Here is an 18,270-nt window from a genome sequence, read left to right as displayed (position 1 = left end):
CGTCTGCCGAAGACAAAACTTAATTCGTTTACATCCATCTTTCTTGTTTTCTGCCCTGGAAAGGGTTTATTCGATTAACAAAATAATAATGAAGATAAACAAATTTGTGAAGGGTCCGATTAAAAGAAAAATCATTTTGTGAAGGGTCCGTTTTTAAGTTAAAATATTTTGTGAAGGGTCCGTTTTTATGAAAAGATATTTTGTGAAGGGTCCGTTAATGGACCCAAATTTCTTCTAAACAGACCCCTGAGGCTAGAATAATAAAAAAAAATAATAATAAATCACAAAACTAATCTCACAGACCATTTTTTTAACTCTCTCCCATCCGTAAACTCAAGATAGCGACTAAAACTCGGGGAAGGGGCCAAGACTCAGGTATTCATTATGAGCCCGAACCACAACAATTTTAAATCTTTTTTTCCCCCAACAACTTAGGAACTTGTCTAATTAATAACCATTTCGTAATGAATACAGAAATTAGTACTATTTCATTTCTGACAGTTTTGAGAACAGGTGGAGTAAAAAGTAAGTAAGTTAAACATCACGTAATGTACGGCAAACTGAAAATAATTTCTAACTTAAGCAGCGTAAACAAATTAGGACTCATTACCTTTTTTTCTTCTTTTCCTTCACCACCCACAACTATTGCCCGTCCAAAAGTCAACAGTTTCAGAGAGGCTGCATGCATCACTTCGACCGAAACCGCATGATTTATTTAAAATCTTCATTACTTTCAAGTAAAAAAAAAAAAAAAACTGAGACGCTCCCTCGCATTGAGTCATCGCAATATTTTGGAAACATATACAAAACTCTGATTTATGTTCATTTAGTTTTTCAAAGCATAATTTTAAGCTAAGAAAAGAAAATGAGCAAAAAACTTTTTATACGTTTAAAATTCATTTTAATAGAAATCGATTACTAATTTTAATCATTACGAAGAGAAAATTAAAACAATTCAAGTAAAAATATTTTTAAAAAAAATCGCACAACGGGTTCGTTTAATTATTACGTAAGCATATTTTCGGCTATTTTGGACTACCCTTTGTCAGCAAAAATAAGCAAAGCGCAACTTCTCCCATGCTTATAAAAGAAAGTTGCTACCCTCCCCTTTAGACCCTGGTTAGACCAGTTATTACATTTACTGTAGACTTTTACTGTAGTGATCTAGTTTTAGGATTAAATTCAAACAAGAGAATACAACTTTGCAATAAACAAAATTTAAGTTTTTATTTATTTTACACACTTTTAAAGAGAGTAGAATATTCTTTAGGAATCTCTTGTGTTCATAACTGTTAAACTGTAGAAGAAATTTTTTTCCGTTTTTTCTTTTCCCCCTCCTTTTTTCAACTTCAAATTTTATTTCACGGTTGAAAATTTTCCACTTTTATTTTTATTTATTTGTACGTATTTTTTTTTTTTTTTTTTTTTTTTTTTTTTTTTTTTTTTTTTTTTTTTTTTNTTTTTTTTTTTTTTTTTTTTTTTTCCCCTTACGAAAATTTTGAAAATAAAGGGATTCTGAAGCCTATAAGCAATTAGGATGGGCCGGGGAAAAAAAACGACCATTTCATTTTCAAAACGCTGTAGTGAGAAAAAATTCCTAATGTTAAAAGCGAAAAAATGATTTTAAAAAAAATTCTAAAATCAATCCATATCGTACCGGTGTCAAGTAGTGTACTCGAAATCTATAAAAACTCTCAAAATTAAATTTTTTAACAAAAATTAATACCATTTAAAATGGTATAGCCATAGTTTCTTGGGCTTAATAAATTCTTTTATAGATTAAAAATAAAGTTAAGAAATCATTATTAATGCAATGCATATCGATCGTGCAAAACGTTTAAAAAAAAACGAATTATTTTAAATTTTCCAAATCTTTTTATCTTTTACTATCTTGGTTAAAAGTTATCTCATTAGACAACCTCTGGGTTTGAAACTTTTAAGCGGCGTATTTAGTTTTATATTCTTATATCTGAATGCCTATGGTATGGGAAAAAATTGAAATGTGTTAAAATGCGTTGGCATGCTTTTGGAAATTTCAAATGTTTTAGTTTCACCTTAATTTTAAGATTTCAGTTCGTTGTAATATTAGGGGTCTGTCCAGACATTTTGTGACAGGTTCATTTTTGAAAAATTGTGAAAAAATTACTCGTAATTTGTGAATATAAAATAAATGTTAAGTCACATTCTTTCAACCAGGGTCCTGCTTTTGTGAATGTGTGCAAATAGGGTCCGGTTATTGCAAAAAAAAATTTCAATGAGTTTTTCAATTGTAAATTGATACGAGATTATGCTCAACACTACAAAATTATAATAAAAAAATTAAATTTTCAAAAATAAACAGCAATTGCTGCTTCTAAATTAGAGCTGCAACATGCAAAATATTTGGTATTTAGCCTATACTGCTGAACGCAGAATATTCATTTCGTACGAATAATGAAAGAATCGTCTGCCGAAGACAGAACTTAATTCGTTTACATCCATCTTTCTTCTTTTCCCCCTGGGAAGGGTTTATTCAATTAACAAAGCAATAATGAAGATAAACAAATTTGTGAAGGGTCCGATTAAAAGAAAAATCATTTTGTGAAAGGTCCGTTTTTAAGTTAAAATATTTTGTGAAGGGTCCGTTTTAATGAAAAGATATTTGGTGAAGGGTCCGTTAACAGACCCAAATTTCTTCTAAACAGATCCCTAAATATTTAATAAATTTTCTTTAATCTGAAAAATTTTTTAGATAGATAGGATGACAATTTTCCAGACTAAATCCAAAACCCTAGTTTAGTCATGTTGTTATCACTTAATAGTGCAGTGCCATTTATAGCTCCTTCACACACTTGATCACCTCAACACAGAAATAATATTTTCTATTTTTAATGACAATACAAGCATAACAAGAGTTTAACGACTCGGATAATATAAATACGGGACAAGCTGTTTAATGATGCACAATCGAACCTTGAGAGATATTTGTTCAGACTAATCTACCAAAACACGATAGAGAATTCAACGGTCTATTGAAACAAATAGCAAGTAGTAAGTAAATTTTCTAAAGCAGATGAAGTAATAGAACAAAAAAGCTTGGTACGACATATCATCCAGCGTCTAACTACAGAGCAATTCAACTAATTGCTGTTTATTATTTTCGATGGCTTTCCGGTGGTAAAGTATTGTAACGTTTGGTTTTGTGCTTGAGTGAGATGAAAACATTCATCAATGAAAAGAAGCATTGAGCATCCTGAATTGGAAGAAGACAAATAAATGGCTGCAAAAATTCAACTTCATGGTAGATATCACAATCAAATTAAATGAATTAAATCTAAAACTGCAAGGAAAAAGGGCAACTCAGCCTGCGACTTGCTTGAAGTAGTTTGTTTTGAAAAAAAAATAAAAAATACTTCTTTTTGTTGAAGACATGGAGAGCGGTAAATGAAAATCTAGAGTCGTGCTTGAAACTTAAAACAGCAAGCTATAAGCCAGATTTAATAAACTTTCAAAAGGCATGCAAAGCCAATGCTATCCCATTGATGTAACTATCTATATTTGTGTTTTCATTTGAATAAATATTATTCCGTATTTAAAGTTGTTTACTTTAAGTCAAAAATCAAATATATATTTAAGCAAATACTATAACATAGCTGCCATCATGGATAAGAAAAAATTCAGCAGATTTTACGAAAGAATATAAATTTCATAATAATTATTGCAAAATATATTAAATATTTTAGACAAATGGAATTTTAGAGATTTTCATAGTCATCAAAATAGAAAAACTGCAATTTTTTCCAGCTACGATTTCACATTAAGTGATATTGAAATGTTATATATTATGTTTATTCATAATTTTGAATAGCAATAGGTATTTAATTCATCAAAGAAAACCGAATTTTATAAATGAGGTTCGCTTTCTTATGCATTAGTGACACTAATTTAAGTATTCAAGCAAAGCAATAATCTAAAAATTCTAATTCAATAGGGATTTTTTAAAGAAACTTTCTCAATTTTAGGGAATTTTATAAAATGAACAGAAACCATCAGAATTTTTATTAAACCAGTAAACCGGGAGACACTAGCAAAATCCAATAGTCTACTGGAAAATCCAATAGAGTTGGCAGCTATGCTATAATATAAAATCGAAAATTTTTAATGGCTCTTTAAGAACCTGGGAAATTTTATAAATTGTAACTTTTGGCTAGTCCGTTTCAATAAGTTGCCGACCCTTGCGCTAGGGGTTAAAATTCGTAGCAAGTATTTCAGGTTACTACTTCAGATTGATTTTCACGCCTAAACTTGAAAAAGCGAGTCATCCAATATTATTACACAATATAGTGTGTTACACTAATAACGCCTTCTATTTAAATTTCATCAAAACAAATGAATTCGAAAGACTTTGCAAGCATGGTATGATGCAACCCAAAAAATATCAAACAGTGCCATTTCACACAAATATAGCCAAATAAGGGATAACACTCAAAACATGGCAAACCTTACACTTTATTTTCTCTTGTGATATTAATTTTCTTCAATTTGTTTCAGGCTCACAACCTGTTATAATTTCTAAACTACAAAAAACTCTTATCAATGATAAAATTACGCTTAAATTTAATCACAAATTAAAACAATAAAACTTCATAGAATGTTAAGCCTGTTCGTAAGCATAACATAAGCGGAGGGATACACCGGAAGTTTTCTAAATTTCTTCCGGTTTTAGGAAACTTGTTATTGTTTACATTCAATCAACCATCCATAAATTGAAGAAAAATGCGAATTTAAATCAAGAGTCACTTTACAGTTAGGGAGGAGAAGTAAATGAATAGGATGTTTTATCAGGAAAAGAAATAAGAAGAGATAAGAGTTAATTTTTGATAACTTCTTAGACTAGAGCAATACTATAAGGATAAACCTGAAGCAACATTTGATTTTTTTTTTTATTCCGACTACCTTTTAAATAAATATATTTCATTTTAAACAAAACGTTTCATTCTTTAAGTCTTTTATTCTATAATAAAAGAATTTTTACGGTCTCGCTTGTTTACTACTGTCGCGATTGTAATCATTCAAAAAAAAAAAAAATCGAGGTAGAAGATAAGTTATTTAAATCATTTAATTCTGTTTTATTGGTTTTTACTACTCACAGAGTATTTTTTTAATAAAATTTAAGCGAGAGGGGGGTTAACACGCTCATTACCAGCTGAGCGCAGGTGGTTAATACTATATCTATCATAGAAAAATGGTTATCTATAAAGATAAAATCAAAGTTAAATGTTCTCATTTTAGAAACCGTGTTAATGGCTAAATTTTGAAATAAGTTTATTTTAATAAGCAATATGCTATTGAAAAAAAGAACACATATTTTCTGGAAAAATAGTTGGATGATAATGTGCGTCCATGTTCCGTTTCAAGTTAAGAATAAGCTTTTGCAATATAGGATTCAAGTAATCATCTGTGACTGTTCCGTTTGATATCGTTATCGAATTTAATAAATAAGCTATCAAAATAATAATAAATATAAAAGCTTTTAAAAGTTAAACACGTCAAGCAGAAATTTAATTCGTGCTATTTTTTACAATATATAAAATAGAATTATTTAAAAAAAAAAAAAAGTTATAGGAGTTTTGTAGCATTTGTGGAATCTTAGAATTGGCGACATATTTCGATAAATAAGGAGAACGTTTGCTCTTGAAAAAGAAACAACTATATGACGTTGCATTGGATTTGATAAGACTACTAAAAATGGCGCGTCTTATACTGACATGCTCTTAAGAAATCAAATGCGAGATAAAGAATTTTTACTTTCGTTTCGCTGTTGAAGAAAATCGTCTGCAAGGAAAAATATTTATTATTCTTTCAGCAGGTTCTTTACATGCGAACAAGACGTATATTTGTTACGATTGTTAGATAACATTTTTATTCATTCTTATTACGTGTTAATTGATTATTCTTGTTAATAACTGTTATTATTAATCAGAAAGTAAACAAAAAAAAGCCTGTGAATTGTCGCTTCAAGAGTTGGCGATATCGATACGTTCGCGCTGGAAGATAGCCTTCATTTGGCGTGCACTTAGATGCAAACAGGCGCTCTCCATAGATTTAATGGCTACTTGATAGATTTTCATAGATTTAATGGCTACAGTTTTTATGGCTACTTGACACAAACTATATGAAAGAGTTTTACGTGCGATATTGCGTGGTCCGGCAACGAACGTGTTGACTTACAATGCGTTTTTTTATGCTTACATGATTTCAGTTGTTGCATACATTATCTGAACTTAATATAATTCTAATTAGGTATGCGACATATCTAAGAGAAATTACTATAATCGAATAAAAAATACAAGATTTGTTCAGAAAAATTTATCTTGATGTAATTTTCAAGATCAAGGAATCAAGGATAATATTCTTTTTTTTTGTAGAAAAAATCATTCGCCAATACTTTCGCCCAAACACAATTTGTTTTATCGAATTTACGATTTTATTGCATTTGGCAAAGGTGGCGAATGCTCAGGCCTGGCCATGATTTAATTAGACCATGTTTGGCGAAATTCATGATTTGAAAAAAAAAGAAAAAAAAGAAAAAGAACGGATTTATTTGATTTAAATAGTTTTTTTTTTTTAATTTAAATCAGATTCAGTGTTATTGATTTAAATCGTTTTTTTTTAATTATTTAAATCAGATTTTTTTTTTATATATATATACAAGTAAAATCTGATAAACTATATAAACAGTATACAATGAATTAACAGTATTATTATAATATGCATTGATAGTATTATTTAAAAACAATAATATAGCTAAAATAGTTTATATTTCTAACTAAAATGCTTAAAAAAAATTTTTTTTAATTATTACAAACTAATCACTGAATAAATAAAATCACGGTTGTTCAAACTAAACATCCTAAAATTTTAAGAACAGAGAGGCAATTTGACAGTTAGATTTCAAATGAAGAATAAAATAGTTAAGATAAGAATACATTAAAGGAGGAAAAAAATTATCATAAGTTTATTTGGGTAAAGCAAGTCTTTTATCATTATTGCTAAACACTAACTTACGTATTTAATATGTTTTCAAAGCACTTAAAGTATTCAAATAAACAAGAAAAATAATGCGTATAGTTGAAATATGTTGATTTCCAACAAATTATTTTATATACAGCTAATGGAAAAATATAATTTAAGAGTTTTACATTACTCTCATCCACTTTTGCTCTCTAACATTATTTCATTATTATTCTATTTTGAAGAGAAAAAATTAACACTTTCCTTTGTTTTTTGGAGAAATCCTTCATTATTATTCAAATCGGACTTTAAAAAGAATCACTGCGTAAAGGATATATCTATAAAAATATTTTCAACTTAATGATTTTTTTAAAAATATATATATTTGTTTAAAACAAAAAAAAAATGAATCTCAGTTCATTTAGTTCAATGATTTTTTTAAAAAAAAATTTAGTGATTTAAATCATGATATAAATTTTGTGATTTAAATCATGCCAACCTGGATTATTTACACAGTGTTTAAATTAAGAGCTACTTCACTTTTAAATCACTACTCGTAAAATGCGAATGATAAGGAAAGCATTTGGAACCTTGGATGTAGAAAAGTTTTATAAGCAAGATAATACGACTCAGAAGGAAAAAAACAAGACATTTCTTAACAGAATTATGAGATATTATGGCACCTAAAATAAATTTTGATGCTCTTAAATAAACTGAAAAAGTTTCTGGGTTAATTTCTTGTGCTTGTGAAAATGTATGAGTTGGTATTGATATTATTTCATTCATAATTTTCTGACACTCCAGCCATTACCTATGGTGAAGCCAAAAATTTTACGAAGTACAGAAAATGTAGTTAATAAAAACCTCGAGTATGAAAAAGCTCTTATTTTAAACGTGTCTAGCTTCTGCTTATATGAATTTTAGTCATAGCTATGGTTGTACGACCCCTCCCCCCAGGCATTATATACATACGACAACAAACGTTCAACTCCGTAGCCTTCTAATTTTGAACCTAATCCAGGAGACAAGGCAATTCCTGTATCAAGTATTGGGAGAAGATTGCCTTCGTGGAGGACTTTTTGACGGAACTAACCAGCATTTGCGGAGAGGAAGACCACGAGAACCTCCCAAGGTTCGCCTGAAAGCAAGGGGACTCTAACCCATGATCCATCTACCATTGAGGATATTTCTCGTCAGCAGTGTGGTCAGTGCAAGCCGGTTTCGTATCGACCAGCCATCGCTGCGATTCGAACCCAGTTCACCTCATTGGAAGACGAACGCTCTATCCTCTGAGCGATTGCAGCTTCCTTGACCATCTGTTGAGGACGTTTTGATGGAACCAACTCGCATTTGCGTTACATGGAGAAGAAGACCACGAGAACCTACCACGGTTAGCCTAACGGCAAAAGGACGTATCGACCAATCATCGTTGGGATTCGAACCCGGTTCACCTCATTGGTAGGCGAAAGCTCTATCCCCTGGCATAATAATAATAATTAGGTGAACTATTCTGTACGTAGACTATGTATTTATAGATGCTTTGTTCTAAAAGCATTTTTCCCATTCTGTTTGCCAAGCGTTTTTAGGAATATTCTCGCACTAGCTATTTGCCTCAATAGACAACTTAAATCTATCTAAAAATGGCATGAAAGGAAACATTTATAATCGGATTGTTTGTTCTGAAGAAAAATCTCTGTGGTTTTTATTATGAGACTGACTATAACAGTGAGCGTTGACAAATTATTCAACAAAAAATAAGCACCTTTTAAGCACTTTTCAAGTACTCAAAAAATGTTTTTAAGCACTTAAATATCATAACTAGGCAGGGTTGGAAAGTTGTTGACCATTGACGGTTTTATCTTGTTTTAACCATCATGTCAAAAAAAAAAACTTTCGGCATTGTTTTTGACAATTGTCAAAATGCATGAAATTTTGAATCATGTAAAATGAATGGCGTTTTCATACGCTACGGACTGACAATACGCCGAAATAGATTGGGGTTGAATTAATTGTGAAAAAGTTGAATAGAACAATGTGAACTGTGTCTTCTTGCATAATTCGAAGCAAAAATCAACATGATAAAGGAAAAATCTCATTCTGAAAAAAGGAAAATTAAGCACTTTTTAAAAACACCCAATGAAAAAAGCACCTTTAAGGGCTTTTAAATAACGAAAATCGAAAATAAGCACCTTAAATAGTTCAAGTTAAATAGTTTAAATTCGCAAAAATCTGAAGGGAAAAAAAATTAGCCATTTAATTAATTTATTGTATAACTAGTGTGCATTGAAATATATTATGACTTATTTTAACTTTTTAAAAAATAAAATGATCATAGGGACAAGAGCATGATGTTGAATTTCAAATGGTATAAAAATATTTTGAGAAAATTGCACAATTTTATCAGTTTTTCTAAATTTTCAGTGCGATGCACAACCGGAAGATATCAACCGATTTTTAAAAATTTCATATCAATTTTCTTCTTTTTACATAAGACACGACACGTTTTTCGCATTAAAGCGTTTTGAATTTTTATTTTTTTTTTTAAATTTTTTATTTTACCCACTCTATTAAGCATTCTTATTCCTCTTCGTCTGCAAAAGAAGCCAATCCAGGACCTAATATAGATGGATTTTTATTAAAGTACCTTTCATCGGTACTTCTCCAAAAATTGGTTGTCAAACGGTACCTTCACCGAAATTTTCCCAGTAAAATAGGTGCTTTCACAAAATTCGTAAATATCCAAGCAAATCGGCACCTTCTCAGAAAGAATAATTAAAAAAAACGGATCTATAAATTTTTATTAAATGTGTGGCCCTTTTGCAGAAAATAATTTAATACACGTGCATATTTTGTAAGTTCCCTGAACACATGTAAGTTTAATGACACGAATTCAAAATCGGGCATCGCGATTCGTATTCACATATTTTAAAAATCAAACGTTGTGATTTTTTTCGCATTTTAAAAATCATCGCATTCACGAGATTTAAAAGTCACAAATCGTAATTCGCATTAGAGTGTTTTAAAAATCATATGTTGTAGTTCTTCTCTTCGCAAATTAAAAATCACGCATCGCGATTCGTATTCATGCGATTTAAAAATCAAGATTCGTATCCACACGGTTTAAAAAACAAACGTTATGACTCTTTATCTCGTAATTTAAAAATACCACATCGCGATTCGTATTCACGCGGTTTAAAAAATCACGTATCGCGATTCGTAATCGCGCGATTTAAAAATCACGCATCACGATTCGTACTCACGCGATTTAAAAATCTCATATAATGGAAAGGAAGAGCACTATCTGGGATATCTATAATTCCCAAAATTGATGAAGTTGAGATAACACTAATTGTAATACTGACGTCTACAACTTTTCTGGAAAAACTTTTTGCCAGAATGAACATAGTATGTTTGACATTGAGGAGCAGTCTTCCAACAAAATCATTAAAATTTTATTTAATGGCCCTCAAAAGCTGTCGGAAGATTAGATAGATTTAATTATTTGAAATTTCTGCAAATCGCAGGATAACCATTTAGAAATTTTTCAACCCATTTTGTATCATTTATGATCATATGCTGGGAAATAACTTGTATAAATTTTTTAATTTAAAAAAAATTGTGATCAAGATAAGTATCTCCTGCAAAACATCTATTTATTACAAATTCATATAACTAAATGAATGGGGTCAAAAACATAAGAATGGAGGATAGCAGGACAACCAAAAAAGTTTTCTGTGCCAGGCCAACAGGTACAAGAAAAAGAGGACGACCAAACCTAAGATTTTTAGACTGCCTTGAAAAGGACCTACAAATTTTAAAGATAATTAACTGGAGAACCTTGGCTAAGGGAAGAATGTCTTGGCATAGGCTTGTTGAGAAGGCCAAGGCCCATCCTGGGCTGTCGTGCCAATGAGAAGAAGAAGAAAAACAAAATCAAGTGAAGCACCTATTTAAGTATTGATTTTGTTTCATTTACAATTTCACACAAAAAAAAATTGGTATATACTTTTTAATTAGTCGGGTACAAGTAAATTCAACCATATTTATTTTTTTAATGAAAATAAAATTATAATCGCAAAATAAAATGAATAAAATAAATAAAAATAGCGGAATTTGCCTATAACTGAAAAAAGTACCCACCAATAAATTTTATAATACCATGGAATATAGTCTTGCAAAAAGTAATTTAAAAAAAAGAGAATGTAGTCTATAACTTAGATGTTACCCAAATATATTAATATCATTCTACTTACTTATCAACTGTTTTTATCTTCAAAGTACAAACAAATCAGGTTTTGAAATTTAAGGTACAGTCAACCCCGCTTAAAGGAATACCATCGGTTCCAGCCAAATTTATGCTATTAAGCGGGTAATTCGATTAAAAGGGGGGTGTAATATTCAATCTTAAATTCTGAATTTTTTCGGAATTTTACTTTTTAATGGTATCAAATGCATAGTATAGCGTTTTAATTAAATAAGCTCAGTTTTATGATCAATAAGTAATTATAATTAAAGCTTTTTGTCTTAGTATCTTAAAAAAATGTCATTTAAAGTTACATTAAAATAAATCAATGTTAGTGAAAAGTACAATGTAGGAACTAAAATATTATTTAATCCCTTCCGAAAAATTATAGGATTGAAGACTGTTTTTTATACCCGTTTAATTCATCAATTTATCACAATTAGATATTCTATTTTAGTTTCTACTAAAATTTTCATGACTTGTGAGTATTCCTTTCAAACACATTCAGAATTTTTTTTTTTTTTTCGTCTTCGAAACTTGAGAAATTCCCAGTTAATACGCTATTTTGGTTGGGGATTTTTTTAAAATTTATTGTTTCTAAGATTCATTGATTTTTTGTTGATTAATTTAGATCATTCCTTTTCGCGCTCAACTTGCAACTAACTAAAAATTATTCACTGGATTAAGCAATTATTCTACTTAAAGAGAAAGACACTCTTTACACTAATGTATTAGGTTTTTAAAACTTTTTCTTATGAAAGCTAATAGAGCATCAAGAGGGGACCACAAGTCTTGACCTAAAAACAAATCACTCTATCCCTTTTTTACATATTAAATTATGTGTGAGTGAAGTAAGTCAAAGAGGGGTGAAACCCCCTTCGTTTACTTCAATGTATAACTGGCAGCAAGATTTGATTAATCTTCATCCCAAACACCTACTAATGAATAAGAAGTTTCTATTGAAATGACCACCTATTGTATCCTTATCTTAACTGAAAAAGGGAAATTCCATTTTAGCTGGTGAAACATTTCTCAAAAAGAAATTTTTTTTTCCCTCATTTCAGTGCCACTTCTTTATGCAATTAAGCGGGGGCAAAAAATAACAAATAACCGTTTAAACGGGGAAGTTTAACAATAGTTTAAATTATAATGATTTGGTTCCATTAAATTTTATTCGTATAAGCGGGTTATTCGATTATCCGAGGGGCGATTAAGTGGGGACGACTGTATATCGGACCACTAAAATTTGACTCAGACCACCATCAAAAAATTATCAGCGTTCTCATGGATCAGCAATCCATGTAAAGGAATAATAGTATGCTATTTTGATTTTCTGATAATTGTTTAGTATTATTTCTCATTTAATATTACAAAACAGCATATTTGGACAATTCTATAACATAATATTTTCATAGTTTTTCTCATTTTTTAAACTTTTTCTCTGGGATAAATATTTAATATTTTTTTTACAAAAAATTAAAAAGAATGTTTTCAAATAGCCTAATATTATAACACAGATAAGAAAAGGGAATGAAATTTATAACTGTTATTTAGTATAAAAATATAAAATCTGACTGATGTTACAAAGAAATGTAACCATCATTACCATCAGTACACCATCATAATATAGATTAGAAATCATCCATGGGTAATTGTGACACAAAGTGAAAAAACCTGAAAATTTTATGCGCAAAAACTTGATATGGAGATAACAATTTTTACACCAGATTTGTTTATTATTTTTTGAACTAAGATTTATAATTACACTACCTATCAAAGAGGAATATCAAATCTTTAAAGTAACTAATTTAAGAAAAACTTAATACTTACAAGAATTGCGATATTAGATTTTAAAGTTCCGATATGAAATTTCTAAAGGGTGAACATGCAAATCATGATGCATGGCTTTTGGATCATGAGAATACAACTTTTAAATTGTGTATAAAAATGGAAATCGATGTTAGATATTACAAATGTATTAATACAAATTACGATATTAATTTTTAAACGCAGGAATACAAACCACAATGCACGATTACTAAATCACGTTAATATGAATTGCAATGTGTGAGGTTTTAAGTCAGGTACAAGAGAAAATTAATGTTTGATATTAAAATCTCGTAAATAAGGGGATTCAGAGGCAGTTTCAAATACTCAAAATTACAAAAATCTGAGACACCAAAACAATGACATTGATGAATTTCTGTTAATTAGCAGGAGAATCACATAATGAAATAGATTTAAATTTAATATTGCAGAGCTTCATCATGAAAGTTTCGACGGGTTAAGAAATTTTTGATTTGGGAAAAAATCATGCGCCTTGCTCCTAGTTCTTAAATTCAAAAGAATGATAGGAAAAAACTTGCAATTCTGGAGTACGCCCATAATACAACCACCCCTGATTATCCTTCTTTAATAAGGGTTTATTGTTTATTTTTAATAATAATGGGTTATAAGCAATAATGGTTAAAACAAAAAAATTTCAAATAAACAAGTCTTTCAAATAGACAAATAGGAATTAGCAAACAAAGAAAAAACTCCTGTGTCTGATATGTATATTAAAATTTGAATAAACTTTTTGTATTATTATTACAAAATACTTACAAACTATAATTTTTTAATTCAAATAAAAATAGTTAATAAAAAAAGAAATTTGTTGGTTAAAGGATACTATTAAATGTTTATTTTTATAACTCGTAGCAACCCCTGAACAAACCTTTACAAGTATTCTAAAAAAAAATTAGAACTCAAATCTATTTGGCCCTTTATAAATTGTAGTTGATGTGACAGATCACAATATGGTAATATCCCCATAATTTCATTTTCTCGGTAAATAATAATTATTTCAGTGCATATTTTGTGCTTTAGATGAGAGCATAAAATAGGTTGTTCTACAGTTCTGACACTGTAACTTAGCTGTGACAACATAGGAAAGATTCAATTTTTCTATTATTTTCATCATGATTTCTTATGATTTGAAAATATCACTTTTAAGGCATTTTTTCTGTTTTCTGTAACAATGTCAAAAATTGTCAAAATAAGAGTGCACCCTATTGTAAAAAGGTTTCATTTTAAAAACTTATTTTAAAGCAATAAAATTGATACATTCCATGTTAAGGATTAATGATATAGGAAATGAATGACATAACACAAAAATTTATATATTTAATGCTAAATCCCATTTTCTTGTTTTTTTTAAAAAGTTTGCAATATAAATATTTTCTTATCAGTGAATCTGCTAGCACACTATAATGTGTTGAATACAACAAAAATCATAGAGTGGAAGCAAAAAATAAGATTTGATATTTTTCCTGAAACGCATAACTCTCTAAATGCAAAAAAAAAAAAAAAAAAAAAAAAAAAAGGAATGGCATTTTAGTAGATTTATAAAAACAAAATTATTTCTAAAACATAAAACTTTTTTTTTCTTTATTACTATCTGAAAGAGAAAATAAAAATAATTCTAAGTATCAAATATAATTGTTGCTTTTCCTTGCCTTGAGGTAGGTGTTAGATCAGTTCTAATAAAAATCCCTGACTGTCAAATACTGTTGTGAAATTCTTTGTTTCATCTATAAATTGAAAGAATAATTATGAATGTACTAATTAATAAATAGATAAGGAGGTAGAGAATCCATATTTTAACCTGATATTAATAAAATCAAACAAGAACCTGAAAATAATATTAATAAGATCCTACTACTAATAAAAGGGGACCCAGAAATTTGGAAGTCCTGAGTCTTAAGGAGGATCCTTAATTCCCAGAGTCTGTATTATTATTTTCAAAAATCACGAGTTAATAAATTAACGATTTCAATATAATATCAAAATACTTACCATTAAACGATACCAGATGCACAGGCAACGAATGGGCGGCATAAACCCTACTAATAGGTATTTCCACAGGTAAATTACTCCTGTCTGGTTCAGGTGATTCTGAAATATCAAATGCCCCATGCTGGGGTGATATACTTATAGGCTGTCCGGAGTGTCCATTCAAAACATTAGATAAGCTCCTTGCTCGCTGTCTCGAGTCAGAGCCAGTTGCACCACCGTCTCTTTGCCTTAGATTTAATAATCCAAGGCCACTAGAACCCCCTGATGTACTAGCCATTGGGGATGCATTGGAGCCAGGTTGATCTCTTGTACTGTTGTTGTTCGTGCTTTGCTTGGCGCCCATTGCAAGAAACAGATTTCAAAATCGAAGATGTGCTGATCCACTGCATGAAAAAGCACATCGAAAAGACAATCGAAGATGCACTACTAAGTTAATCAGCATCCGAAAATCAGCACTAAAAACAAAAACTGGGTTGACATTCAAAAATATATCCGAAAAGTGAACAGAACTTTTAAAGTCAAATTGAGCAACAGAACAGAACTAAATTTTACCCAATGTTCGACCAGAAATAACAAAATCTATTTTCACAATAACATTGAGTTGAGCTGCAATACAGCTGTTTAAAGATAATATAAGGATAAATATACATAAACTTGCCTTCTTTCCAGCAGGTAGCGCACTATATCTGTTGTTTTCTTTTCATAAAACATTTCAAGCTGCTAGTTTTTGCGGGAACTTGATTGGAGGAAAATATTTACCAACGAAAATCTCGCCAATCAGAATCTAGTCCGCATGCGAAAAAATCGCTTATAATTAGAATAGTCCTCAAGTGACAGCAAAATCGAAACCGAAACTCGATTATAGAAGAAAAACAATTTTTTTCTCACTCTGTTGTTTTCAAACATTTTACGTTTAAAAAACAAGGAGAAAGGGAGATTCTCAAGTAACAAATTTAATAATGCCCTACATAATAATAATTAAATAACACGCTTTAATAATGGTCGCTTCATTTAATATTGTAAATACATATGTTTTCTTAGATTTTGCCCAGTGCGGAATTTTGCACATACAATGAATAAAAAAATATCTCGGTTAGTTATATCTCCAAATACATAACATTTCATTTTCCAGTCACCTGAAAAATAAAGTCACACTTTCCTCGTCTTTATTTTAAAAATAATTTAAAAATCCTTAAACTTTTATCTCTCGCAAACCATCAGACTTATCATTTCGCCCTAATCTTGTTTAACAGCCCAGCTTTTATATCTTAATTTCCTTCATAATTTATTGTTATTATATTAAAGGCTGCACCTTTTACTTGTTATCTCTGGTCAACTCTGCAAACAATTGAAGCAGTTCTTAAAAGATTGCCTCACTCCTTTTACCTCTTTTGCAAATTCATAGAAATACCGAATAATTTCGGTTTAATGTAGGAAATATGCTAAAAAGCTGAAAAAATTGCTGGAGTTCTTATTAGTCGATTTCACAGCTAATTTTAATTAAGAGATTTGAGGAAGAAAAAGTATCGCAAGGAAACAAGTCGCTGGAGTTTTCTACAAGTAAATATATGGGTATTTTTCGAAAGGCAGGAAGTCACTTGGACGTCGCCTTTGAAATAGAAGAGGAAAATTTTGAAAAATCTCTTTACATTAATGCCATTAATAACGAGCCCTCTATTAATTATTCTTCTAGTGAAAGCAAGCTATTTAGCTTATTTTGACCACATTCGGTGTGAATGCTCCTTAAATTGTATAATGAAAATAACACTGAATTCAATAATAAATTTTCACTTATAGCCTTTTTATCTGAAAAAATTTTAGCAATGTTTTTTTTCCTTCCTTTTATCAGAAACTTAGAAACTTTTTTTCTTTCGTGAAATTCCTTGTCTTTCTTTTAAATATAAAAAGATTTAGGTTGTTGTTGTTACCTATTCAATTTGCCAATACCAGCAAGCCTGCTTAATAATCAAGCGAATTTTTAAGGCAAAAAGAACGTATCTTGTTTTTTCAGTGGCGCCATCAATGACCAAGAATTCGACTTTAGTCCAACACACGTCATTTCCCATTTTGCAGGGAAGACCCAATCATTCTTCCTTCATTCTCGCAATTTTAACCTGAACCAGAAAACTATCAATCTCCAATTCAGTATCCCCAGAGATATTGATTTGTCATGAGAACTTAGAAGACTTTGCGACCTCAACTGATTTAATGTGCCCCAGTCACCACGGGATTCTTCAGCCGACGTGATTCGAACTCACGTTCTCATAAACACGAGTTCAACGTCTAGCCAACCAGGCTATCCTGGCCTAAGATATAGATATTATACTGATATATTATTTATCGCTTTTTTTTTGTTTATGGTTAAATTAGAAAAATATTTAGGTTTTACTCAAAACATTCAAATTTGCATGCATGCAAAAAAACTTATTTTAGAAATTTTTTTAAGTTTATTAATTTTTGTATTAGTTTTAATAAAATTTATTTAAATTTTTAGTATAATTCATTCATTTAAAACAATATTTAACTACAATGCTTAACTTAGAAGACTAATTCTGTGACTTATCAATAAATTCAGAAATTAAGTAGTACATTATATCAGACTAAATAATTTTCACAACACATAAACAGAAATAAATTTTTTAGTTGCAAAGTTGCATTTGAATTTTTTTTTATTATATTGATATCAAATAATAAGTCTAATAGCTTTTAAATTTGTTACTAACAATCGAATATCACTAAATTACTTTACATACATTTAAAAGAATTGAAATAACAATAACTAAGTCTTATATGAAGAGTTTAGACAAGTAATGTATTTTTAAATATGAACTTAACAATTTCATAGCTTAATACATTCTTAGAAATTATTAAATGCATAACATTAAGAAATATTCCACAATTGTAAAGATTAACCAAACCAAAATAAATTTACAATAAATTCATTGTATCAAGCATAGAGTTCAACAAGATAGTAAATTTATGTTATTGATTGGCTTAAACTTACTGTAAATAAATTCACTGAAAACAACCTTACCGCAAATAAATTTATTCAGCAGAACACAATTTTTACAAATTAAAGAAAATATAGCCAGATAGTACAAGTTATAATATTGTCTAGCTGAGCCAAAATTGGAGTAAAATTTTAATATGAAACGAATTATTTCATGTGAAAAATTTTCACATGAATAAAAGGAGAG

General features: G+C 29.6%; 1 protein-coding gene across 1 annotated transcript in view; it reads right to left on the bottom strand.

Annotated features, from left to right (window-relative positions):
• Positions 1-15,683, bottom strand: part of LOC107455538 (E3 ubiquitin-protein ligase znrf2) — a 57,053-nt gene extending 41,370 nt beyond the window's left edge. Inside the window, exon 1 of the mRNA XM_016073144.3 lies at positions 15,074-15,683. Within this exon, the coding sequence (XP_015928630.1) occupies positions 15,074-15,416 (343 nt within the window). The 5' untranslated portion in view covers positions 15,417-15,683. The remainder of the gene's footprint in view (positions 1-15,073) is intronic.
• Between the last annotated feature and the right edge of the window lie 2,587 nt (positions 15,684-18,270).

This window comes from Parasteatoda tepidariorum, chromosome 6 (genome assembly GCF_043381705.1).
Source record: "Parasteatoda tepidariorum isolate YZ-2023 chromosome 6, CAS_Ptep_4.0, whole genome shotgun sequence".
Classification (NCBI taxonomy): Eukaryota; Metazoa; Arthropoda; class Arachnida; order Araneae; family Theridiidae; genus Parasteatoda; species Parasteatoda tepidariorum.
The sequence above is the reverse complement of the archived record's forward strand: the minus strand, read 5'-3'. Positions and strand labels throughout refer to the sequence as shown.